Source organism: Egretta garzetta, unplaced genomic scaffold (genome assembly GCF_000687185.1).
Source record: "Egretta garzetta isolate BGI_Z169 unplaced genomic scaffold, ASM68718v1 scaffold43, whole genome shotgun sequence".
Taxonomy (NCBI): Eukaryota; Metazoa; Chordata; class Aves; order Pelecaniformes; family Ardeidae; genus Egretta; species Egretta garzetta.
Window position 1 is genome coordinate 1,778,512 of NW_009259047.1, and position 26,586 is coordinate 1,805,097.

General features: G+C 43.0%; 2 protein-coding genes across 2 annotated transcripts in view; both read right to left on the reverse strand.

Annotated features, from left to right (window-relative positions):
- RPF1 (ribosome production factor 1 homolog) overlaps positions 1-20,447 on the reverse strand; it is a 26,769-nt gene extending 6,322 nt beyond the window's left edge. Inside the window, exon 1 of the mRNA XM_035890663.1 lies at positions 20,193-20,447. Within this exon, the coding sequence (XP_035746556.1) occupies positions 20,193-20,447 (255 nt within the window). The remainder of the gene's footprint in view (positions 1-20,192) is intronic.
- Positions 20,448-22,231: 1,784 nt separating this feature from the next.
- The window catches only part of DNASE2B (deoxyribonuclease 2 beta), a 10,969-nt gene continuing 6,614 nt past the window's right edge, over positions 22,232-26,586 (reverse strand). The window contains exons 4-6 of the mRNA XM_009635096.2: positions 25,722-25,883; positions 24,017-24,214; positions 22,232-23,360 (exon numbers count right to left, since the gene is read on the reverse strand). Coding sequence (XP_009633391.1) covers positions 23,005-23,360; positions 24,017-24,214; positions 25,722-25,883 — 716 coding nt within the window. The 3' untranslated portion in view covers positions 22,232-23,004. The remainder of the gene's footprint in view (positions 23,361-24,016; positions 24,215-25,721; positions 25,884-26,586) is intronic.

The window sequence follows — 26,586 nt, forward strand, 5'->3', positions numbered from 1 at the left end:
GGCTGGGTCGAGTGCTCAGCAGGCAGCAGAGCTTGAGGGCATGCAGTCACAGAGTCGCTTAGGTTGGAAAAGGCCTTTAAGATCAAGTCCAACCGTTAACCCTGCCATCCCACCACTAAACCCTGTCCCTAAGCACCTCGTCTGCCTGGCTTTAAATACCTCCAGGGATGGGGACTCGACCCCTTCCCTGGGCAGCCCCTTCCAGTGCCTGACAACCCTTTCCGTGAAGAAATTTTTCCTAATGTCCAACCTAAACCTGCCCTGGCGCAACTTGAGGCCATTTCCCCTCATCCTATCGTTTGTTACCAGGGAGAAGAGGCCGACCCCCACCATTGCTGCAGCCTCCCTTCAGGCAGTTGTAGGGAGCGATGAGGGCTCCCCTCAGCCTCCTCCAGGCTGAACACCCCCAGGTCCCTCAGCTGCTCCCCAGCAGCCTGGGGCTCCAGACCCCTCACCAGCTTCGTTGCCCTTCTCTGGACATGTTCCAGCAGGAGATAAGATGAGGGTATTTCATACAAATTACTCCTGCCCCGTAACTCCTGATCAAGGCTAACTCTCACAATGGGAAGCTTTGAATACACATGGCACCCTGATGGATTTACATACGTGATGGCGACACCTCGCCCTGCTCGTGTTTTGCCATGTGTGCGCTTTTCACATTCAAACATTTGCTTGCAATGAGGTACTTTGCAGGGAGCATCTGCTTAAAAAGAACCATAGGGTCTTTTGATGGTAATGCTCCTGAAAATTATACCATTAAAGCCTGCTAAAACTTAGGTTAAAATGAAACGAGAGTCCCTACAACTAACTAAAGAGATTTAATTAATGTAGAGCTAGAAATTTGGTTTTCTGTTCCAGAGCTGATTTTCCAGCTTAGAGGTTTGCAAGCATTGCTGCACAGTGAAGACTATACTCTGTTTTATGGAAATTGAGTACTCCGGAATTTGGGGCAGGGGGGGAACTGGGCTAAATTTGAGGTGTTTTTTATCTCAGACTGCAAAATTCTGAGCCTCAGCGGGACTGATCAGTTCCACTTGTCCCAAAGACTGTCTCAAAGTGTGGAATATGTCTACTAACTTTATATACAAATACTATTTTGTGTTACTAAGGTTCTCTTACTAGAAAAGTGAAAGAGAAATCTGTTAACAGAAATGCATGAAGATAATGGAAAAAGACCTAAAATAACCTGAACTTGACAATGTCTCAAACCTACTTCTGTCCTATAAACAAATTTAACTCTGTAACTCAACTTGCTTTGCTGAGGTTATTTCTACTTAACATAGATGTAAATGAAAGATCAAAGGCCTCATTATGCACAACCCCATATTTTTCTGGCCTCGCTCCCATTTTTGTCAAGAGAAAATATTTCAGCTGTCCTTAGTGCCTTAAGGATAAGTAGTTTCCATGGTAATTAAGGTTTGGGGGATTTAGTTGAGAATATGTTAACCAAGGATTTTCTGTAACTTTATCTCACCAGCTGATTCAAATATCAGGGATTGCAAGGGTATCTCTCAAAGTCATTTGGAGAGATTTTCATCGCTGCTGTTAGCAGAGCTAATAGGGAATTCTGAGCTGTTTGTAGCTTCACTTTGCAATTGTGTTTCTGTTGGGATCCTTGCAACTGATGTGCAGCATAATTGTGTGAGGCTCACTGAGTGCTTACGTGTGGAAAAAACACATTATCTTGCGCCCTCCCAGCAAGAGTGGGGAGAACCTCTTGATATTATTCAAAGGCTTTTCTTCCAAGGACGCACAGGAGCAAAATCATGATACACAATAATACAAGAACTTCCTAGGGCAGGGGAGAGGCAATAAAAAGGCACCAGAAACACATTGTGGAATGGGTAAAAATAAGATCACTAACAAGGTACAATTACCACTTCAATAGAAGGCCTAACTAATAAATGCATGCATAGTATTAGTTTAATTTCTTCACAGAGAAGGTCCCAGGGTCTTCTGCTGATTTTAGCTGTGAACTCTGTTCTGTGTAAATAACATTTTAACCAGGATACACTTTTTTTTACAACTGATGTAGCATTGCCAGGAAACCTTCTTTTGGAAGAAGCTGCTTGGTAAAAACCAACCAACCAAACAAAACAAAACCCAACCACCAAAAAACATAAATGGAAAGAACCAGTAGCTTTGATTTGTATAGACCAACAAGTAAGTTCTCCAGTGGAGGGTGATGAATAAAGACATTTATTCCCTGTCAGCACTAAGGAATTTTGGAAGAAACCTTTCTGGAAATTACCACCGACCCACCTGCAGTAGCAGAAGCATCATTTCGAGTTGTATTGATAGAGCACTGGGGGTTTTTGCTGTTCTCTCATTTTAAACTATTGAAAAATATCTTGGGATTAAGTAGGGAGGACAAAAATTCAGCTGGAGAAAGGAAATTAAGTTAGAAACTATTTATGGAAGGAGATGAGAAAAGAGGATAAGCTGCCTCTGGATTCAAGAATGTATTAGAAAGAGAACTCTTGTGGTTTGGTGTTTTTTTTTTTTAAAAAAAAAAGCAATAAACAACATTTTGCTGTTTTCCTGGGGTTTTTTTCTTAATTTTATTACCTGCAGGTAGACAGGACACACTACTTGTCTTCAAGATTCATTATCCTGAACAAAATGCTTGAGAAAATGCAGCACTCCAAGCCAAACAAACCATTGTCTGTGTTGGAAGAGAGACACGGCCTGCAGGCTTCTTTCTTTCTTCCTACAGAATACCATTTTTCAGTATTGAAAAAGCAAACAAAAAGCTGTTGTATATGTTTTTAAAATGAATTCATTTTGACTGTAGTTACATTGCCCTGTTAATATGGCAAAGCAATTCCCCTCGGAATCAGTGAGCCAGAATTCTTTGTGGTTGTTGTTAAAACATAACCACCAATTGCTCATAGTAATTTGGAGATCACAAGACTCTTGAGCACAGTTTCTGTAAAGTAATGTCTCAGTTCTAGGGATCCTTGCTGTGTTAGTAGAGTAGAGGACAAGGGAGAAGTGACTGATTTTCCTCTAGGACAACCCCCACCCCATGTTATCCAGTTGGAAACAGTTATTGTCATGGGTCTAAAACTGGTGAGGAGAGGGGAAATACAAGGAACACGAGGTCACAACAAAACACGAGTAAGAAGTGAGGTGGCCAAGGGTTCCCTCAAGGGCTAGCTTGGTTGAGGTCCATGTTTATGGCCCTCAAAACCTTCTGCAGGATCCCTAGGCCTCTGAACTTTCTGTTGGGGGTGAACAGATCTAAACTGTAGAAGTTAGTGCTGTGTACAGGTAGTCAAGTTAAGTCAAAGAGGCTTGTACATTTAAACAGCATGAGGCAACGCGGAGTGGAAATATGAGTTCACAGAATCACAGAATGGCAGGGGTTGGAAGGGACCTCAGGAGATCACCCAGTCCAACCCCCCTGCTCAAGCAGGGTCACCCAGAACAGGGGGCACAGGACAGCGTCCAGGCGGGCTTTGAATATCTCCAGAGAAGGAGACTCCACAACCATCCTGGGCAGCCTGTTCCAGTGCTCTGTCACCCTCAGAGTAAAGAAGTTCTTCCTCATGTTCAACTGAAACCTCTTGTGCTTCAGTTTGTGCTCATTGCCCCTTGTCCTGTCGCTGGGCACCACTGAGAAGAGTCTGGCCCCATCCTCGTGACATCCACCCTTGAGATATTTGTACATGTTGGTGAGATCCCCTCTCAGTCTTCTCTTTTTCAGGCTGAACAAGCCCAGCTCTCTCAGCCTTTCCTCATAGGGGAGATGCTCCAGTCCCCCCATCATCCTTGTTGCCTTCCTCTGGACTCTCTCTAGGAGTTCCTCATGTTTCTTGGCCTGGAGAGCCCAGAACTGGACACAGTGCTCCAGGTGGGGTCTCACCAGGGCAGAGTAGAGGGGGAGAATTGCAGCATGGTTGCACGCTGTTGCAGCAGGCATCCTTTGTTCAGCTGCCTGGGTGTGCCTGGCATGAGCAGACTACTCAACTAAGACAAGTGTACTCTTCTTAGTCTTGCATTCAAAGTTAGTGCTCGCATCCCTTCCTGGTGCTGTGTAGGTATAATAAAGTTGTACCCCAAAGGTTTGGTTTTTGTTACACCCATAAGCACCTCAGTCTTGAGACTGCAGAGTGGTTGGTGTGGCTTTGATCGTGACTGAGCCTTACCAGGCCCCTCAAAATAGATGTTCTTTGCACTCTTGCTTGCAGCCTCTCTGTGGTAGGCATTCTCAGGGACTGTCTAACAGCACTGACTGTGTAGGAAAGTTAGTGATAGTAGCTTTCCTCAGCTGGGAGCTCAGAAGTTAAAGTATTCACACTTGATACAAAAGACAGGACTTTCCAGCCTCTGGAGACTGAGAATAACATCTTTCCTTTCAAGGGAACAATCAAACCACAAACCTGCAGGTTTCTCAGAGGTGAGAACTTTCTTCATTCTTCCAACTGAAGCTATTGTGTGCAGAGTAAGGTACAGAAAGTGCTGCACCAAATAGCTACTGGCTGGGGCACTCTCTTCCCGAAAGGAAGGAATATTGGATTCCTGGCCAGGTCTGAATATTCTCCCTGTAGTTTACTTTAAAAAGTTACACAGGCGAGCAGAAACAAGCTGTGGAGAACAGGTTGTAACCAGGTTTGGTCTCTAGGTGTGTGCCCTCCTCACTGGTCTAAAGAGTCTGGTTCCTTTTAGGCTCCTGGCCTGCTGTTCTGTTGGGCTTTTTGCACAGTGAAGAAAAGGAAACGTGGGTGGAATACCCAGGGAGTGGTGGGAGATCCTCTGTGTGGCAGGAGGAGTCAAACGTGGCTCCACCACACTATGCTGTCCTGTGAAAGATGGACATCTATACCATCCCTCTTTGAGAGACGGCCTGCGCTGTATTTTGTAGAGAGCCCAGGCCTGCGATGCTTGTGACGGGTGTACTGTACCAAGCCATCTGGGATCTCTGCTGTAGAAAAGCCTCTTGTTCATCCAGCGAGGCGTAAGCACGAAATAAATGCTCAGCTGCTTAGCTCTTTCCAGACTGATCCCAGACTTGGGCATACCCAGAGCTGTTTCTCCGGGAGAGCTTTATGTAGGAGAGCAAAGTAAAATTACAAGGTGCCCATGCAGGAACTGTGTGGGTAGTTTTCAAGATCATCTGTTTGGGACTTACAGGCTTGCATTCCTTAGTGGATCTTGTTTACAGTCTTTAATTTCAGTATTTTCAGTCACCTAGGGCAATCTCTCTAATGGATAAAATGGGGATCGTGCTCAATAATGTAGGGTATTATTTAACATTTCAGGATAAACACTAGATCTTAGCATGTGCTCCCAATGCCTGTCCTCATCCTACTCAACACATCGTAATTCAACACAAAAATTAATTCTTTTCACATGCTTTTCTGAGTTACTCTTCTTTACAGCATCTGAGCTGTGTACAAACATTAAGGTGCTTATTAGAAAGAAGGCATTATGTCCATTATACAGATGGGGAAATTAAACAAGCTTGCAAAACAAAATTTATCAAAAGTATCTATGAATTTAGAATGCCCCGTGTAAGACACCCAAAGCTGGATTTTGAGCATATTTAGCACCATACGTTCAAACCACAACTATGTTCAGTTAGGTTCACAATTAACTTCACCATGCTCAGGATCATTCTAGTTACCAGATACCAGATATCTCAAGTTCAGCACCCAACAAATGAGGAATGCTGACTTAGTGCCTGCCCCTGAAATGGCACTGAAGTTTGTTATACTACGGGTGAATAAGGAGACCAAATGACATTTTCTTAGTCAGTCTTCACTCTGTAATGCCCTCGCTTTTGAGAGTTTCTTTACAATCTTTGTGCTTTTTATAGCTTTTGTGTAAGCAGCCCTAGGTTTAAGAAAGCAAACAATGGTTAAAAAAAAAATAAATAAAAAGCAAAGGCCCCTCTGAATAACAGCTTTATCTTCCAGAGTATTGACACCCCTGCCCCTGGTAGGTATGACACCAGAACTTGCTGAGAGCACGCTGTTACCTCGTCTAGGTCATTGATAAGGACATTAAGAGTTTTGGTCCCTGTGTGGGTCCCTGAGGAGCACCACTAGCAATCAGCCACCTTTTTGGTGGACTTTGCACTGCTGATCAACATCCGTTGCACTCCACAGCCCAGCCGTGTGGTACATTTTTGTACTCCATAGTTCACCAGTTTGACTGTAAGTGTTTAGTGGGAGACCATGTTGAAGGCCTCCCCAAAGTCATGGTAAACAGCATGCACAGCTCTTCCTCCTCTGCTGAGCCAGTCTTCCTATCGAAGGCTTGCCCTTGGTAAAGCCACATCACACCAGCTGTTCCCAGTCACCTTCGTGTCCCTCAGGTGCTTGGAAAAATGTCTTCCAGGAGTATTTGCTCCACAGGCATCCAGGGGACTGAGGCGAGGCTGACCGACCTGTGGTTCCCTTGCTCTTCCATCCTGCCCGTCTCGAAGTTGCAGCAGCTCAGCTTAGTGTAGCCCTCTTGCTGTGCCCCGCGGAGAGCAGCGACTGCTGATGCATTTAAATGTGCTGTGGCTAACATCTCGGAACCTGTGTGTATGTGCATGTGAGAAAGAAAAAGAAGTCAAGCACTTGGAAGCCTGAGAGAGCAAAATGTAAATAATCCAAGCCTGCTGCATGTGACTGTCCAGCTTTAAAGCTCATTAGAATTTAAAAAAAAAATCATTTTACAGCTGTTTTATGTATGGATGTCAACACAATCTTAAACATGTAGCTATAACTGACGTTACAATAATTCCTTCCCACAGGACTTATCAAGATGGCATAGCTGGCCATTATCATAATCTGGGCAGATCAGCCTGATGAATACTGGGCGTTTGATTTCCTACAAGTCTGTCAGCACTTCTGGTTAGTAGATTAAAGCTACTAGATAATGCATTAACTGTATGTAAGCCGGGAAAAAAAGGAGTTTGCTGGAGCTTCAGATGCCTACTGCAGAAAACTAGAATACTTCTCCAAATAGAAATTCTATAAACAAGAAAAGTGTAATTCAATACATTTAGACTTTCTGAGATGTTTATCACACGGAAAAGTACTGAAGAAGCAGGTACTGCTTCCAACCTGGTATGTTGCCGAATTCATTTTGCTGCTTCTGGAGATCACTATCCTTTTCTAAAGGATTGTCCTGTAAGAGGGAAGGTAGTCAATGGTGACATTTCATCAATGTAGTGGGTATGTAGAAAAACTCGTGTTTCTTGGGGGGGTGTGGTCCTCTCGGTAAGAAGTAATGCTGGTATCTTTCTGCTAGTGGCAATTACATACAGCTTGGGCTACGTTAATAAAGCATTTCTTCACGTACTGAAGAAGGAAGAGTTTATCCAACATTAAAGTATGACTCATTTCTAGCCAGCTATTTTTCAGAATATGCTACCTTGTGTTTTCGTTTTATTTATTGACTTCCTGTTATTTTATAGTAAGGCGCATTTGCGCTGTAGTGGAATAATTTCTCTGTAATAAATAGAGCTTGGTATAGCAAATAATTTTGCTTCTTTTTCTGCTTGCAGGTTTCCCACAGATACCTAAGAATTTTCTCCTTGTTCAAAATGATTGCAACATAATTTGTAGGTGTCACTATAGAAATAAGGTAACTATTTTGTTACAGAGTAAAATACCTCAAGTGAAACTGTTGTTCCCCTTGCAGATCACTCTTAACTCCATGGTATCAACACACATGTTATAACAATTAAGCAAAGTGTGTTGCTTAAATATTCTTCTCTTTTAATATATTTCAGTGTCTGGCTATATTACTCTTTAGCTCTTAGTAGATACTTTACATTTTAAATTGGGGAAAAAATAGGCCCATTTTCTACTTGGCATTATTAATAAGTCAGAAGTATTTATAAATGGCCAGTAACACATATTAGTTAGTTTACAAACTTGTAAGATAATATTTGCATAAGAAACAGAAATTGTGAAGTGATACATAATAAGGATTTATTCCCCAGTGTTACCAGAATCTTTGGTAAGATGAGCTAACTTGAACAACGTGCATTTTACTATAGTTAAGTGCCAGCTAATATTTCTAGGAAAGAAAAATGCAGCTCAGTTATCTGATGCAGGACATCATTATGAAAAGTAGTGATACAGAAAAGCAATTAAGAGCACACAGAAATGCTCTCCTTGTAGATAAAGGTGGGGAGCACACCACAGCAAGAGGCATTTTGTTGGTATCTTGACCTGATACGAATACAAAAACTGGAAAACAAGTTAAACAGAAATTCATGGTTGATTTGGGATCTAGAAACATCAGTGAATCACATAAGAGCTTACTCACCTGGAATTACATAAGTAAAGTGAATAATTGTAATCATAGAAGTCTTCAGTTTAGCAGACAAGTGTTTTAAAAGACAGTGCTTGAAAAGCTGAGCCAAGAGACTTTTCTTTTTTAATTAAAAAACCAAAACCAACCAACCAAAACCCTTAGGCTAACTAAGCCTTGGGGGGGAAAAAAAATTAGATAGATAAGCCTGTGAACTATTCCTTGTCACTGGAAATCTTTAAATCAAGAAAGTGGGTTTCTTCCAAAGGGTGTTCTAGCTCTGCCAGAAATTATGTAGACGTCACTTGATCTAATTGTCACCTGCACTGTGCAAAAGGTCAGGCTGGAGAATCACCATGCTTTCTTCTGGCCTGAAAACCTGTGATGCTAAAACATGAAACGTCAAAATGGAGCGAAACAAAAAAAACCCTTTAAAATGTTTTATAAGAATTTTAGAATATCTGCCATAATATTCAGATAGTACCTGGTTAGAGACTGCAATGAATGGATTTTTAAATTAATTTAACAGACATTTTTAGGTACATTACAGGGGTTTTTTACTGTTTGTATTCCTAAATTTTGATGAATAGTCACCAGAATTGCAGCATCTCTTTATTTAAGGCTACCCAGCCCCTTTCCCCTGATAAGATTCTGTTTCCTTTCTTTATTAGCTCATCAAATCTTTTAAGACTGATATGTCCATGCTGGGTGTTGACCTCAGGATAACTTTTGGGAAAGTGTATTTCTGTATGGTAGTGATCACAAACAACATCAAAAGTAAAATGACTAAAGCTAATAAAAGCAAATGCTAATGCAAGAAGTACTTCCAAAATATTACACAGATTGGTGGGATAATTTGGAGATTTATCAGATTTCCTTCTCTTTTATATTATAAACTCTTGGTGGCAGAACTTCTTTTCTTGTGCGTTGGTAAAATATGAACATGCTTTCGGGCGTTTATAAGTGCTAATCACAAAACAACAAAGGTAATGAATATTGTAAGACACTCAGCTGGCAACATGTAATAATCCCAGTGTCAGATAAACTCTTTTTTCCAGTATGCATATGTAGCTCTTATTAATGAAACTCAAGCTGCACCTAATTACTAGTAACAGAAAATCACTGGCGTTTACCTCCCACGTACAGAGCCACACCTTGCCCTCCAGGAAATCCTGAGAGCTTCCCAAGAACTATCCCTAGCTCTGGCCTAGATTCCAGCCTCTTTTATACCATTTTACAGTAGAAGCCTGTCAGAGCCAATCCTGTCTGGTGCACAGAGTTTGACTGAATGAAGAAATGAAACTCATCCTGAAATCTGGTCTTAAGTTAGACCTTTTATTACAGTTGCTCTTTTGCTTGGTCAACATGGTTCAGCAAGTTTGGTGCTCTACTCAATGCAGGCTGACGCTGGAGTCTCTCTGTTCCCTACAGTAGGAGACAGAGGACAGAGTCAAAAGCACCATATCAGTAAAAGTTACCATACAAGACAATGAGGAAGAATTAGCTAAGATAATATATTCCTTTGTCTGTATTTCCAGTTTGATCATATTTGCCTCCTACTTGGGAAAATGCTTTATTTCCTAAATTTGTGTGGGATTACTTATGAAAGAGCACTTACGACATGGTTACCTTTGGCAGGAGAGGGTTAGGCTAAATGGTTCAAGCCCTATTCTTTTGTTTCACCAGAGGAGTTTTAAACGCATCTGAAAAGAAATGGCAGCATTCAGTCTGCTACCAGAATTGTATCCATCAGCTGACAGTGCATCTGGTCATGGCCTCTGCAATTCAACTTCAAATGGAAACGTGCAGTACTAGTGCCAGTATGGGATTCAGGAGACCCCTCCTGTCCTCAGTTTCCTTCTTCACAAATCCTTCATGGTAACCTCCGATAAGTCCTTTTGTGCCTTATTCTTCTAAAAATTAGTGTGAAATATTTTTTGCCTTATACAGATAAATAAGCATAACATGTTTTCTAGAAAGAAGAATAAGGCCCCAGCAAATCTCATAGGGAGTCCTCTCCTGGGAAGCAGAGTCACTGAAAAGGAATTGGAGACTAATAGACCACAATCACTACTTCTTGACAGGGTGACTAGAATAGGGAATCTAACTCTTGAGTGCCCAAGGAGGTAAATATTGAGAAAGAATAGAGAAGTTCATACTTCCTCTGTATCTGACACCAATGCAAGGCAAATTGGAATGTTGCCCATGGGGGTTGTGTCCTAAATTCAAAAAGAGTGGTGAAAAATTAGAGGTATTTCATAGAATAGACATGAGACGTGACTAAAGGATTAGGACACTCTCCTTCTAATGTGGGGCTCAAGGAGTTCCACCTATTAAGTTTTTGGCTTAGAGAAAGTTAATAGGGGCCCTTTATGTACCTTTCTATGTAGTAAATATCCATTTAAAAATACACGGCTCAGCTCTCACAAAGATCCAAGACCTGCAATGTTAATTTAGAGTTACCCATAATTAACCATGGAGAGGGTTACCAAGAATTATGGTAACTTTTCTGTTGATATTTATATCAAGATATGATGTTTCCCCCTTAAAACGATACAATCTCATTCAAACAGGAATTAGTTCAGGGAAATCTGCCCTCCATTATACAGGAAGTCAGACTAGAAGATCACACAGGTCACTTCAGGCTTTCTAACCTGTTAATTAAATAGTTTATATAAATTCAGTTTAATTGGTTCTGTGATTTTTAATAAACAGTATTTTTAATGTTTCATGTTTGACTGCAGCCTCACCTAATCTCAAGTATTTCTTACTGTATGTGGGTGGTGGGACTTTGTCATCCTACCGGCACCTCCACCTTCATCCCTAAGGGTTGCATCATCATCTTGTTACACAACCTGCAGGGTTGATATTGTTGATACAATGCCAACCACAGAATCATTGAGAGATGGAGTGATGGCATTGCTGGAGAACCCAACAAAACTGCTCTCGATCCTGCACACAAGTTTTTTTTTTGTCAAGACCAAGTTCTGTTGTACTTTTTAAAAACTTAACTAGAATATACTGCTCAGATGATGGTAGTCTCTTTGCAGGTCTCTGTTGAGGATTTTTAGCATGTCATTCTAGATTTTTTTACAACTAAATGTATAATTTCCCAGGCTTTTATCCAGGCTGAGGCTGATATTTAAAATTTTGTTCTCACTTGTTCATTCAGCTGTATTTTGCTTGGTAGTCCTGGGAACAGCCTGCCACCCTGAGAGGGACGAACCGCATCCATGCTGTTGGCCATGCTGTTGTTTCTCTGGGCACCCCTCCAGCTTTGCAGGGAGAGCAGCCTGTCCTTAACACCATCTCTTGGGGAAGCAGCCCATCTTTTTGGGGACACAATGATTTGCTTTCCTTTGGGTTCAAGATCGTTCATTCCATTATGCCTGTTGGCAGAAATTAAATAAGGTAGTTTTGTTGTTTCAGGTGAGATGTCAGTCTGGTACCCTCACCTACTGGCTGTGTTGGTAGGTATTATCCTGCCCTAGGAAGAGGCAGGCACTCCACGGCTCTCTGCCGTTCAAAACTCTTCATGTTTGCATCGATAAATTGTTTCCATTTTTTCTCATTTCAAAAAGCAAGCTGCAGCAGATAACCCTCTTCACTCTTTTTGTTGTCCCACATTTTGGCGCTGGTTACTCTCCTGTTAGCTTCCTACTTCTTACATTTCCAAGAATTTTTAACGATCACCACCTAAAACTTCAATGCTACTGGATGTTCCAGTGTATTCTCAAACCAAGCTTCCACCTACTGCGATTTGGGAAAGACATTACATACGTATAGTACTAGCAGAGGACTGTGTGGCAGAAACCAAACTATGTACTCAGGGTAGAAAGCATTTCCACAGGTTTTAAAAGCTTTGTTGCTAGGTAAGGGCTTAGCATGAAGCCAGGATAATCTTGTGACTAGCAATATATTCAACTCAGAAAAATTGTTTAGGAGCAGAACTCATTGTATTATACCGGAAGGGAACACGCAGAAGGAAGGAAATAAGCGGTTTGAGTCTGTTAGTAGTAAATACTCTTTATCCCTCCACCCATAGGCATGCATCTTGTTTGTACCACTACTCCATGTCCTAGACCAAATGTGAGAACCATAATACTTCAGGGAGCTAAACATACGAAACTCCCATGACAGAATTAGGTTCTGGGACGGAGCTGGCTAATGAGCATGATTAATACCAGAAGATTATACACTTAATAAAAAGAATTAAAAACCAGCAAACCCCCTACCCATTATCTGAGAAAGCTGTAGGTTTTGTACACGAAAGGAAAGGTGGTCCAGTTGTAAAGGATAGCCATACACAGGCCAAACCAAAGCTGCACAAACAAATGTAGTTCTATATTTCCTCACTTTTGAATGCTTTATTTTACAGTATTAGAGCTCTTCAGTTCTAGGTTTCTCTTTATATATGCTATGTTCATACATCCATATGCAAGACTTACTGGAAACCTTTTCGGTATGAAGCCACCTGGGACACGGTGCTATGGGATTTTGGAGTAAAAGGAATCCGAGGATCTGCTCTGGTAGAAGTGCTTTCTTTTCAGTCCAAGAGTTGATTTTTTAAATAAGCCTAAAGAAGAAAAAAACCCACAAGCTGGAGTTACAGCGCAGTAAGCCGGGGCATCTAATACCTGCAATGGGGGAAATGGCTGAGCTGCACAGAAGGGCAATCACTTGGCAAAGTCTGGGGCATCTGCAGTGACAACCTCCCGCTGGGACGGTTCAAAACAGAGAACTCAAAGCAGTAACAGATACAAAACCGTATCAGCGATGAAAGAAATAGCATGGGGCTTTTTTCTTTAAGAACAAAAACATGACTTCTAATTGAGAATTGAGAAAAGTGTCTATGTGAAATATTTTAAAGGCTTATGGCTTTGAATGCATTAGGTCTAATTTCTAAGGCTGTTGAGAATTTGCCAATTGCATCATTTTCAGCTGTAATTATGGGAGATTACTGCCAGAAAAGCTGACTTTCATTTTTGAAGCCCAATCCTGAGGAGATACTGGAAAATCGGGACACACCCTCAGTATTTCTGATCATCCTTTAACAGTTTCTTCTGGTGGAGTAATACTGGTAACATAATAGCTTTGCTAGAGAGCTTTTGAAAACTGGTCTCTCAAGCTTAGAAAATCTGTGTAAAGAAAGTAATAGTTATCATTCAAACTTGACGCCAGGCTCTAATTATTACTTCAAACACAACAAGAACACAGCATCAACAGGAATTTTTTTTTTTTTTTGGATCTCTTTGGTACACTGCCGTAGCCACACCTACATCCTCTTAGAAGAAACACAGTTCTCTTCTCCTGAACACTTTGTACAAATACGTATTAATTTGCACAGCGCATTCATGAATTTCCCCAGAGTTTAGCTCTTCTAGCTTTTTACTCAGTCGATCTTACTGCCATGCTTCATATACTACGACATTTAAATTACACTAGACTTCCTTCAGGTGCTGTTAGCCCTTGAAATTCCCCCAGCGCAGGGAAGATACCATGCTTGTGGTATACATGGTAAGGGCCACGGTGCTGCTCAGTCTCGCTTTGCCTTTACCACAGCGGTTTGACTAATCTAATCAAACTGCTTGTGCTCAGCAGCGTTACGTTTAAGAGTGTCACTTGATCCCCCAGAGCCCTGGGCTCATATACCCAGAGAAGACCGGGACCATGAAATAAAGATGAGTTTCTTATCTGCAGTACTGTGTTTCACCTTTATTGCACTATCTGTCTAGCTGACAGTCAGTTTAGTTGGACTACGAAGCGAAGCCCACAAACTCAAATAGCTTTACTCTATGATTTTCCAAGCAGCCAAGCCACACGCTTCATTCCTCATTTCTTAGACTGATTGTGTGCATGCTGGTTGTTAAAAATGACGGCACTGGAAGCCAAAGGAATTTAGCGTTAAAGAAATACTGCGTTTTATTGAAAAAAATACCAAAACCGTAAGTTCTGTGTTCCCGCAGGATCCTGAGCAATGCGTTCACTCTCAGAAAACCCCACAAAACTCCAATGGTATGTTTTGACATACAGTATAGGTGTGACTTGCAAAAAGCACAGGTTTTGAAATTTCCCTATAATTTTCCAGGAGAGGCACAGGCTTCCTTAAGAAATTTAATGTATGGAAAATATGTGTGAACTTGTATTTTGTAGCCATATTTGTGGCATTCTTAAAGGTTATCTGTAGACCCCTCTACACCCAGGGATTGAAAATCATTGCCATATAGTACACAGACATATTAGCATATGATAAACCTATTTCTTTCAAAGGGGCTTTTCTGAAATTTTTTTTTTTTTTTTCTTTTTTTGTGGCCTGCAATGGATGGGTAGTGCAGATCCCGTATGAAATATAATTTGAAATTAATGAGGAGGCCTTAGTCAGGGTACACACTCCCATGGGACATTTTCCTGAAATACCTACCATTATTTGGAATTTGGGTTTATTTGAAAGGATCTACGTTGTCAGACTTATTTTGGTGACCGATAATGAAGGACAGAGGGGGACTTTTTCTTAATGAGCTAAAGTGAGACTATGAGGAGCTGTGTGTTTGTGGGGCAGATGAACTCACCCATCAAGAGTGTAACAACCTCTCCAGGTTGTACATTAAGCATACAGTGACTTGATACCGTGTCTTATTATGCAATCCCGGGAGTGGAAAAAGTGTAGGGAGTCATCCAAAGGAAAGAGAGGGAAACTAATTCTGCTGTTAGCAGAAGAATGGTACCTCTGTTCTTTTAATTCCTCCTTTGCTGTATGGTGCCAGCACCAAAACAAGACGTGCAGAGGTGCTTGGGAATGAGTTTCCGCCTCTTGGCTTTCCCACATTGGTTTTTCACAGCGTTTAGCAGGCAGAGCGCACCCAGGCTGTGTTATTAGTCCTCAAGGGAGATCTTGAATCTCTGTGGAGAAGAAAAGATTCCTTCTATCCACACTGCTCACCTTCCACAGTGCTAACAACACAAGGTAGGACTGAGGAGATAGAGCTTTCACTCTTCATTCTGCCAGAGATGGGCTTTGAGAGAATACCTTAAATTACTGAGATGTTAAAAAAAACCCAAACCAAATGACCTCTAAAGGTGAGGATATCACTTCTTCCTGATTCGGGCCCTGAAAGCAAAGGCATGAGCAGCAAGAGAGACACTGCTCACCAGGAGGAGGTTCATCTGCCCCAGCTCCTGCACGGTCCTGCCTCTTCTGTCAAAGAAACTGCCCACACATGTGGCCTCTCCGACACTGGCCTGAACAGCCACCCTGGCAGCGCCGGGGACAGGCTACGCTCACGCTAAGGATGCAAAACTCCTGCTGGGGACACGTCCACCCTGTGGGGACCACACTACCATCCTCTAAGCACGGTTTGTGTCATAGAACACGAAAGGTTCAGATTTTATCCTTCAAGTGTTGTGGGTGATTCCCCTGTCTTTGAAGTTCTGTTCCCACTGAAGATGAAGGCAAATTCCCACTGATGTTAATGGGGCTAGGATGTCTCCTGGTCTCTATTTTTGCTGTTGTTTCCTTTGTTGCAGTAGGCCTATTCCTTTATTAAAGCCTTTGCCTGGGGGAAAAAGAAAAGCCATGTTACTAAATAAATTATGAAATATTTACACTCGTGAAGCCAACCCCTTATGCCTAGCTCCTCCTCTGATATTAAGATGACACTTTTTATAGAGCTACAGCTTCTATACTGCCATTATTCCTCTGTCGGATCCAAGACTGGGAGGTGACAAAACAGCAGGCCACGATGAGCCAAGTGACAGTAAGTAATATCTAGGAATGCTTGCTGATTTTGACTCAGTGCACTGAGAAACATCTATGTCAGGCCGGTGGTGGTTTGCTTAGTGCTGGAGAGCAAAGTAAGATCAGAGATGAAACCGAAGAAGACATAAAACTAAGCTTGATTTTTACCTGAGAATAGAAGGCCCTACGTTGTAGATATATCCGTAAGAAAAATCCCCAGAGTGAAGTGTTAAAGGCATCAGTTTGTTTATCGCGATTTGTGTTCTGTTTATGTTCTTTTGTATTTGTATTTACTTTTTTGCCTGCAGTTCTCTTGATGCCACAGGAATGAATGAAGCTAGTGTTAGTGTCACGACTCGTAATGAAATGATCTTGTGAATGTTCCGCAGCTCTTGTTTTCATTGTATTTTTGTGTTGGCTTTAAACCTCAGTGGTAGCTTCCATCTTTTAGAAAAAAAAGGTTTAGCATGTTGTTCAGATACATGTGGTTCAAACTGTTTAGCTTAGCTTTTGCATTTCTCTCTCCTGCTTTTACAGATTCAATGCTTTTGACTTTGCCTTGCCCCACCTCTTGTAGGTTTGGTAACAGCGACTTTCTCTCTGGGTGTTGGTTGGGTTGGTTTTGGTTTTTGTTTTTTTTTAAATACTTGGCTAAGTCACTTCAGTTTATGCCTTTCATTTTTATCTCTCTGTGGCATAGCCTATGGAGGCTCTATCTGTAAAATGGATAAATGTTAAGTAACTATCACAGCAAATGAAACATCCTGTTAACTGGATTTCTGCATGGTTAACTCCTGATGGTTCCCAGTCACCAGGGTCTCTGACCTCCCTGGTGTCACCCATCCTAATTTTGCTTCTGCTCTTCCCTGGCTTTTTCTCCCTTGCTCACCTTCAGTTGTCGTGTTCCATCTTCTCCATTTCTCCTGCAAGCTCTCTTTGCTCCCATTTCTCTGGTTCTTCACATCTTTTGGCAGCAAAGAGGAGGGCAGGTTGGCGGGCGGCTGGGAACATGACCGGACTGATTGTCCCCGTTTGCTGCTCAGCGTTCCTGCCACGGCCTTTCCTTGCAAAATGGCCCATGCAAAATTGTCAGCTCACTCGTTCTCACCCTGAATTTCATGAAAGAAATATTTGGAGTGGTTAGAAAGCAAGAGGGGAAAAGATGCAGATTTCCTTCACACAGTGCCTAGGGTTTACAAGGTCAACGTGTGGCGTGGAGCAGCTTTCAGAGCAGGGAAGGAAACAGTTCCCGAATCGTGTACTGAGCTGGGCATTTTTAATCCTCAACACGAAGTGGTGGACAGTGCTGCTGAGCATACTCATGCAAAACCACATTTTTAAAACTGCACTATAGCAAGAGAAATACTGATTTTTTTTTTTTTTTTTTTTTTTTTGGCTGGCAGAATCTTAGCCCAAAAAGGAAACCTGAAAAGAGACAGACATGGAAAAGCCTCGGAGCTAAATATTCTTACACTTTAGAAAGTCAGAAGGAAGGACCAAAAAGGTGATACGGCTTTTGATGATACGGCTTTTAGTGAGCTTTTGGCAGGTTTGGGAATGTAATGGGGAAACCCTGTACTGCTGTAACGTGACGTGCTCGTTTGTGGGCATTAATACACGTGAAGACAGACTTTGGGGTTACTGTATTGTGATGCACAACTGTGTGGCTAGTTTGCATGCAAAATTTCTATGATGAATAAATTAGGCAATGCTGGTACAAGTGTCCTACAGTCAACCACTTGTAGCAATCACCAGCGCTCTAGCAGGCAACATTAATTACTATGCTCTGTGCTGGTAAGCTTTGAATATTTGAATATCAGTTTGGAGTTCCCAAGCTGCAAGGAGATCAAAGGAGGGGAAGGATGTTCCTTACTTTCATCCCTCTTGCAGGAGAATCAGAATAGTCACCAGATGCCTTGTGTGGAAATATGAAACAGGCTCAGCTGAAAAAAAAATAAAATTAAGAGGATTTACTAAAATCACTTGAGCAGAAGTGTAACACGGGTGTTTATAAAAAGCAAGATATATTTTTTCAAGTCCTAATGTTTTGTATTTAACAGTTTGAGTAGAATGAACATACTAAATATGCATAGAATAGCATACTCTTAATACTGGCATAAATGAGTTAAAAACCATAAAGATAAGCACACAATGGGCCTGCATTCAAAAAAAAAAAAATATATTATGAGCTAGGTCCTGTCTGAGGCCAAGATCCAAAAGTGCTACAACTGATTTCTCAGTTAATACGCAGCTTCTTTTACTGCATTCATGCCAAGTTCATAAGGATTATGAGAAATCTCAGAAGATCAGGCCTTTAATTGGGTATCTCTAATCCAAATAGAAAAGTGTCAGATACGGCTGAGCTACTCAGAGTATCAGGAAAACACCGATACTGATATCCTAGCTCTCAGCCTTGCACTGCGAAGAATTTATTCCCGCTGCAAGAGGGGGTGGGTGGGTGGGTGGTTTACCCACACTTTGCCTAACAAATTTCCATTAATCTCCATTCTCATTCTTAAATTCCTGTCTTTTTAAGAAATCTCTTGTGAAATTAAAGAGGTGCATCATATTCTTGCATCACATTTTGAGCACAGTTAGGCTTTGGCTTACACCGAGCTTTTTGGAGACGCTGCCAGCACTACTCTGTGTTCCGAATGTTTTACCCAGGGCATAGGCAGCTTACATGTGCTGAAGCAATGACTATACTAAGTACCCAGTGATGTATTTTTTCCCAGAAACTGAAAATAAAGGTATAAAAGAGATGCACACAATAATTTATGGGCGTTAACCTATGGGTGTAAGTTTCTCTGGGGCTAATTACATGACTATGCTAATAACGCCAAGGATGCTTTGATACATGAATACAGATTCTTGCAATGATGTTCTTGAGCATTGCATTACTGTCAGGAGTCAGCAGTGTACATATTTAAACAGGAGAGAGGGATGAGAGAGGCCCAGATGCCTTCGCAAACAATAACCCTCTCCCTTCACGCCGCAGGCAGGCTGGGGAAGCCCGGGTTGACACAGGCGCTTACATTAGGTGTCTTTACCGGAAACTTCCCATTTTGAGAGCAGAAAACTACACGAAGTCTGCTGGGAGGGGAGCAGCCATGTGGTTTGCGAGGACAGCTGGAAGAAGGGGCATTACTGACAGCGAAGCCATCAAAACCTCTGGGGCTTTGCAGGACTTCAGTACTTTCAAAAAGCGCAAGTGAGCACGCTTTGAGGCAGGCTTTGGTGCAGAAACACACCTGCGAAGCTCCGCGACAAGTCCAAGCGCCAGGCTGTCAGCAAGCCGCAGAGAAGAGAAGGTTCCCAGCTCAGTTGGAGAAATTTCTCCCAGAGCTTCCCTTGATGCGCTGGCAGATGGCTGGCATGGAGCCCCAGGTGTCCTTGAGAAATCCTCCACTACGTTGCTCATTGCTCCCATCACGAGGGCTCAGTAGGTTGGCAGTCGCTGTGGGGACACCAGAAGCAATCCCACCATCAAGGCTGCCCTCTGAAGTGGGCTCGGGCTGCAACACCTGTGCCTGCTTTCCAGTATTGTAATTGCCCAGCTGGAATTATACTTCACACAGTTGAAGTTTTTATGCCTTTAAATACATATATATATATATGTATATGCGTATATATATATATATATTTCAGCATTTCTTCTAGTAAGGCTGGTGTCTAATCCTTTGAGCTCTTGCATTAAGCCTGTGTAAAAATTGCACTCTTCCAACACAGCAAACCACTACCCTAACGATCCACAATTACCGGTGTTACAGAAGCATCTGTGGGGACGAAGGGGTTTACAGAAAAATCATCAGGGGTTTTTTTGGAGTAGTGACAGGGAGACAGAGCTGTGCCCTTGCTCTGGGATGGCAGTGGAGGGGGTTGGAGATGTCTTGGGGGGGGTGAGCGAGCAGCAGGCGTGTATTTGGAAGGCCATATTGGCATTTCTTGCCCCTTGCAAGCTTTCAGGCATGCTGGGACCAAGCCTTGGCTTGTGGAAATGATTACAAGGCAATTTATACCAAACAACAATCCCTACTCTTGTGTTTGTTACAAACTTGGCTGCAGTACAGTAATGTTTAGTGGATTAATAATGTCTGCTTTTGGCCTCTCCTACTCCCTCGGCAAACAATTTCCATGTATAATACATGTTCTCATTTAGTCAAACTAGAACAGAGCCCAAGGGTCAGAATAGCCATACCTGCACGCTGAGGAGAAGAGACTCTGGGTTTCTAGGCGAGAGACCAGCTTTCTCCCCTCTCCGCACCAGGGTCCGAGACTTCTGCCTTTTGGGAGGATCAGCTTGGCTGGGCAGGTCCCCCTGAAACAGCAGTGGGGGCAGCGCCAGACGTCCCCTTCCACAGGAGGAGGTCTGGCCGGTCGAAAGGGTGGCAGTGGGCAGCAAAGGCAGCACACAGTCACTGGGACTGGCAGGTATTTGTTGAGCATTTGGCATTTTGAAAAAGAAGAGAACATTTTAAAATTAAAAAGTCTATGATATATATATAAACCATGCAAAAGTAAGTATTTCACACCAACAACTGATCCCAGTGCATGCTGGGAAGGTGTACGAGGTTGAGTAGGTGGCGTGTGGTCTTGCCTTTGTACCAGGAGCCTGAGAGTTACAAACCCTTTAAAACCTTTATGGTTTATCTTGTTGATTATCAGCCTCTTTCGGGAAACAAAGTGCCTGCCCATGTTTCATAACGTGTGTAGTAGAAATACCAGGATATGCAAATATGGAAGTTACACAACGAAAGCAAAACTGAATTAAGACTGGTTACGGTAAAAAAATGAGAGAACCAGAACTGCAGCCTTTTTATTGCTACACCACTGAAATGAGTGTGCGCACCACCGGGCTATTTAGGTGTTGGTAACGTTGTACAGTACAGCTGCTCCTCTCCCTCTTCCCACTGCCCTTTATGCCTCTTCAATAACAGCTGAACTGGAGGCTACCAATCTTGGGATAATGCTGGGAGTCGTCCTGGGAAGCTTTATGACAGCTATCGATTGATCGGCTAATTGGCAATCGGTGCTTAACGTCAGGCGAGGGGCTGTTGACTTTCAGCCCGGAGAGCAGGGCTGTGGTGACACCGTTGTGGCAGCTGGTGGATGGATTTGCTGTTGAACTCTGTGACCCAAATGCTGTGGCGTAAGACAGACAGGTTGTGTCACAGGTCCGGGTACCCTCTGATGCACCACGGTGAACCTCACCGGCAGCAACTCCGTGAAGGATTTCTCGCCCTTCCTTTACACTGAGGTCGTGCATGGGCAAGGCGTAAGAGTTCAGACGGGTTAGGTTAGCATCGACCATGAAAAGGTGGACAAGAGAAATATGAATTTTATCTTGGCTTATCTGAGCAATGCCCTGCCACCCCACTGCTCAGCCTGCCGTGTCACTGCAATTTTCACCGCCACAAATAGGTGTTGCTTGACTGCAGCTCGTAAACCAACGACAAGTAGATACGTAAAACAATTTGACAAGTATCAAAAAAACCCCATTATCAAGCAAATTATTTATCAAATGTTATTTAGTCACAAGAAGGGAAAAGCAAAGCCCTGTTTTGTGCAGAATATTCAAACTATTGACATTACATTCACTGAGCTACGAGACTCGGGTTTGCCTTCACTCCAGATCAACTAAACATGAAGTCTATCCCTGGACAATTCTCCTCATTAAGCAGGTCGGATACATTATTCTTATTTCTTCAAGAACCACACACTAATGTTTTCTGGAATTAATTTCTTTGGTACTTCGAACACTTTGTTGTTTGGCTCATTGTTCAGGGTGAAAAGGGAAGGAAATCTTCAACGACAGCTTGTGGTGGTGGGGCATTTCTTTATATCTGCTTCCTTTAAAGACACTGGTGTAGAGAATCAGTGGTATGGACTAGGAACAGAGCAAAACAGGAATACTAGCAGGACAACCAACTCTTCAGACTGGAGTTTATATTAGCAATTCAGAATAAAAACATTACAAGTGAGATATAACCCTATAAATCTACTTAGGGACATATTAAATACCGACATGCTTTTGATATCCGAACCCAAGAGCGTTTCAGGATTTTGCAAATTAACTTTGTCTCTATAGCAAGTCCATGCAAACTTCAGGTCCTCAGCCCGAGACTGGAGATATTGAGAATTAACAGCCACGCTTGTTTTTGTGGGAAAATGTAGGCAAAATAATGTCTTCCTTCAATTTTTTTTCCCTTTTCTTTTTAATTTTTTTCCCTAGTTGTCTCAGTTTTTCCTCTGGCAGCTATAAAACATTGTAACTAACCACAAATAACTATACAGATGGAAGAGGGAGGCTGTAAACGGACCATTTTCACTCTTAATTTATTTTGCTTATTCATATTTTGGACATGTTTATTTGTTTATAAGATCACTGTGCATGAATAAAAGCGCTAGAAATACTCCCAAGGCACTGGTTACAAATGATTTAAAGCTCATTTCTTCTCTAAAAATTAATCACGTAAAAACGAAGCCTTCCTGTCCACAGATCTACTCATCTCCCTGTCTGTATCCAATTATGCCAGCTCGTTAAGAGATTCACCCCAAACCGAGCCGAAATGCTGTGACCGATCGCAGCAGCGCCTGGAATGTGGGGTGATTTTGAACCTTTTTGGGGTCCTTTTCTCCTGCGAACTGCCCAGCCCAGCTAACGAGCTGGGTTTCTGTTGTTCCTCCCATGCCGGGTCCAGCATCGCTCACAAGTTCCCCCGGAGACGCTGGCGCGGTTGCTGCCGCCTCGTGCAGCAGCGTCTCGGCCGAGCGCCGAGGAGGGAGCTGAGGGCGGCTCAGCACACGCAGAGCCTGACGGTCCAGCACCCAGAGAAAAAAACCAGCCATCATTTACCTGCAAACCACCTGCTGTTACAGCTTACAAGGTGAAGGTCTAACACATCTGGTGACTCTCAGGGCCATTTTTCAGAGTGGAAATACGGTTTAAGGGAGATGTTTCCTACGCTTTCTATGTAACGAGGGGCTGTGCTGTTGGGAGGAATGGTTGGTTATATCAGCGTGGAAGCACCAGCGCAACTTTCGTAGTGGATTATCAAATGTCTGAAAGCTTTGTAGATGTGTTCGTTCTGCGTACAGACGAACCCACCACTTCTCCAAGCTTGCTCGGCAGCCCGGTTTAAGTCTCCGATACAAGTCCACTGATCTTTGTAATCCCTTGAAACAGCCCATTTGGCATGGTCGTCAAAGGAATAAAAGGTGGTGTTCAATGGAGTCCCTATTAGGTTTATGTTGTAGACGTGGTAGTTGAGAGAGCAATTTGAGGGAAGTTTTTGCCCAGAATGCTGCCAGGATTCAGCCAACAAATCAGTCTTCAGTTCCTGAGCTACCCAGGCCACGTAGATATCTGTGGAATAACACAGGGGGTGGGAAATCAGTCTTTCAGGTTCCTTCATTTAAGAGGGGACTGAAAAGCATCGCCTAAACTGGGCTCGTTTCTTTGCAATGCATAAAGTGGGGCAGAAGGGATTTTGCCCCCTCCCCTTATTTTGACTTGTGTTTCAGAAGTTCAGTTCTAGTTTTCCTCCTTCTCCTGGAAAACCCATTACAAACAACCGGCAGGAAAAAAAGGAAAGGAAAAAAAATTTCAAGCCTTCTCGATAACGAAAAAAAAGCAGATGATTCAAACCCCAGTTTTCATAGAATCATAGAATGTTTTGGGTTGGAAGGGACCCCTAGAGGTCATCTAGTCCAACCCCCCTGCAGTGAGCAGGGACACCGCTAACCAGATCAGGTTGTTACTGTTGAATAGCAGGAAATAAACTTTCTGAAAATCCCAGTACTGAACACCTTCAGAAGGTCTTTGAAGGCCCAGACAGCTTTTTGTCTTGTGGGGCAGAGAGAATATTATGCCAGGACACCTTGCTCGGCCCTCTGTTACATTTACTTCTGAAGCTGAACTTCATTTTTCCCCTCAAAGAAAATACTAATTGTCAAAGAACTTATTAATCACTTACTACTTGCTTGAGAACGTGTGATAGAGCGAGCAACAGGCTCTCTTACCATCTATGTACAAGTGCGACTTCGCGAAGTGGAGAAAGGTTTCCCCGTGAGCCGACTGGAGTTTGGAGAGGTGGCGCAAGGGGACCGGGGGCAGCCTGGACCCTGCACAGAGCTTCTGCAGATTTGGGAGATCAGCTTGGAAGATGTTAGGGATGGAACAGCTGTAGATGCCTGGGTTGTAGCTCAGCATCTGTTGGTCTGAGAAAAACCCAAAGAAACAAACACAGGCAGAATTAAAATGGGTTAAAGCGAAGGAATCAAGACAGCAAAGTTCTGCCTTGGAAAGGAAACCTAAGTCCTTCTAAATCTTTACAGCCTATCTCCTGGAGGAGTTCCGTGTGAAGGTATCTTATTTTAGCAACCAAACCCATGCTTAATTGCTTTGTATTCTGACTGCCCCGGCAGCACGTAGACCGGCTGGGAGGGCATGCTCAGGTTTTTCCACTTCTACCTCATCATTCCTACCAGCACTGTTAACCAGCGCTCTCAGGCCACCGCCGCTTCCACCCATGCTCACCTTCAAGCCTCTAAGCACACAGCGCCCCGACGGTACAGTAAATTCAAGCCTGCCTGTATTTACAGGATTAGTTTCCAGGCAGTTACGGTTGCCAAGCCAAATGCAAACAGAAGAGCTGCCAAAGGCTCTAGTTTGGTTTTAGGGAGGACAGAGCTTGACTTTTAGCATCTGGATTGAATTAGCAGAAGAAAATTACTTTTCTGTACTGTGAGCAGCTTAACTATAGATGTCCTTACCACGGACATGGTAAAGAGCAAGGGAACAAATGGGCTCATTAGATGAGTTCATGGAAGACCAGTCCATCAGGAACTTTCCAGTCTTTCCAGCTCAGGAAATCCCTGAACCACAGATTACCAGAAGCTGGGAGGATGGAGCAGGAAAGGCATTACTGTATGCCTCATTTTCTTGTCCTTCTTCCCTAAGCACATGTGTAGATGTGCTTCCACAACCGGGAACCTGGTGGAGATAGCTCTGGGGTGTGGCCAGCCTGGCCATTAGCACAGCTGACGTGTTTCATTAATATCATTTGAGTCTTGGAACTAAGAAAAAGAGTGAAAAACAGTGTGAAAAGGCGTTAAGGAACATACCAATAAGATTTCTTATAAAGCTTTTTGATAGTCCCTTTTCAGGATTCTAGTACCATGTATCACTGTCAGATTGTTCTGAATCTTATGGGTATAGATTTCACTGTTGTTTTTTTTTTATTTTATTTTTAGTATTGGTATTTTCTCTGGCAAAAGGTACCTGGGGAAATTCCGGGTGATATCTATTCCGTACTTCATATTTCTGACATGTCAAGGCTACTACTCCAGCTCAAGCAGTGGTTGCCTTCCATTTTTAGAACGGCAGGCGATTGCAGCTGAATGAGCTATTACTGTTAAAAATTATTAACCTTATATATTTCCAAAGAATTTTGTATGCATGGACTGAGTTTACCCTTGGTACGCACTTGTCACTATTATTATCCCAATCGTCCCCATGGGGAGATGGAGACAGCGTGGAAGAGTGTATTTCCCACATTCACACAGGAAATCATTGGATAAACATAAGCCAAGAACGCTCTTTCCAGGCCCCCAGGTTTCCCAGTCTGACAACAAAGGACAAGAAGCAGCAATTTTTGAGGCAAAGCCTCAGGGAAAGCAGTCAGGGAGGGAGGCACAGGCTTTCTCAGGGCAAAGCTCTTCATACCGATTTCTGTGAACTGGTCATATTTGAAGGTTATACAGATGGCCGTCTGTCCGTAGGACTCCCCAGTAGCTGGATACCCATAACCGTCCTCAGGGACGGGAGGGAACAGGGGCACGCTGTGAATCACCCAGAAGCCTTGTGATTTGTCCAAGAGCAGAAATCCTGTGAGAGGAAAGTTATTGCAAACAAATTAAGGGGGGGGAAGCCCCGAGATGATACAGCTGCGTCCTACTTTGGATTTGCGGCTGCGGACACCGCACTTCAGTGGGTTAATGTCTACAGTAAACTGGCTCCGGAGTAGATGAATAGATTATAGGAGACACTAATATTGTATTAAAATCGCATGAATTCTCTCCTGCATAGCCTAACTCAAGCTGTCACCACTTCTCTTTTGGGGGAAAAGAAAGAAAACCTTTTCAAACCCTTTTCTCTTTCTCTGTTCAAATGTTATCTTCAAAAAATCTGACGATTTAATGGCTGTGACCCTCTCTCCACTGCTCATTTTCCTTCCCTTCATATATTCATTGCGTAAGGGGAAACAGACTCAGTCAACACCATGCCTCCTTCCCCAGACCGAATTCTCCTCCATGGGGAAGCAGGAGGCAGAGGGGCCATGCCTCCCTCTGCCGCAGGGCGCTCCGGGGGGAGCACGGCTCCCCAGCCGTCCCCATCGCTGCAGCCTGGAAATACAGCCCCGCAAAATACCTCCACCCCAGAGGCAGGCTGGGCAAACCCCCCCAGCCTCCTCAGGGAGACATTCAGACCTCCGCTGAAGACCTCCACTTATTTGAAGTCTTGCTTTACTTTAACTGGGTACTTTAACGTTTCCGTGATCTTGGAAGCAGTTTCTTGCCCCAGAGAGGCT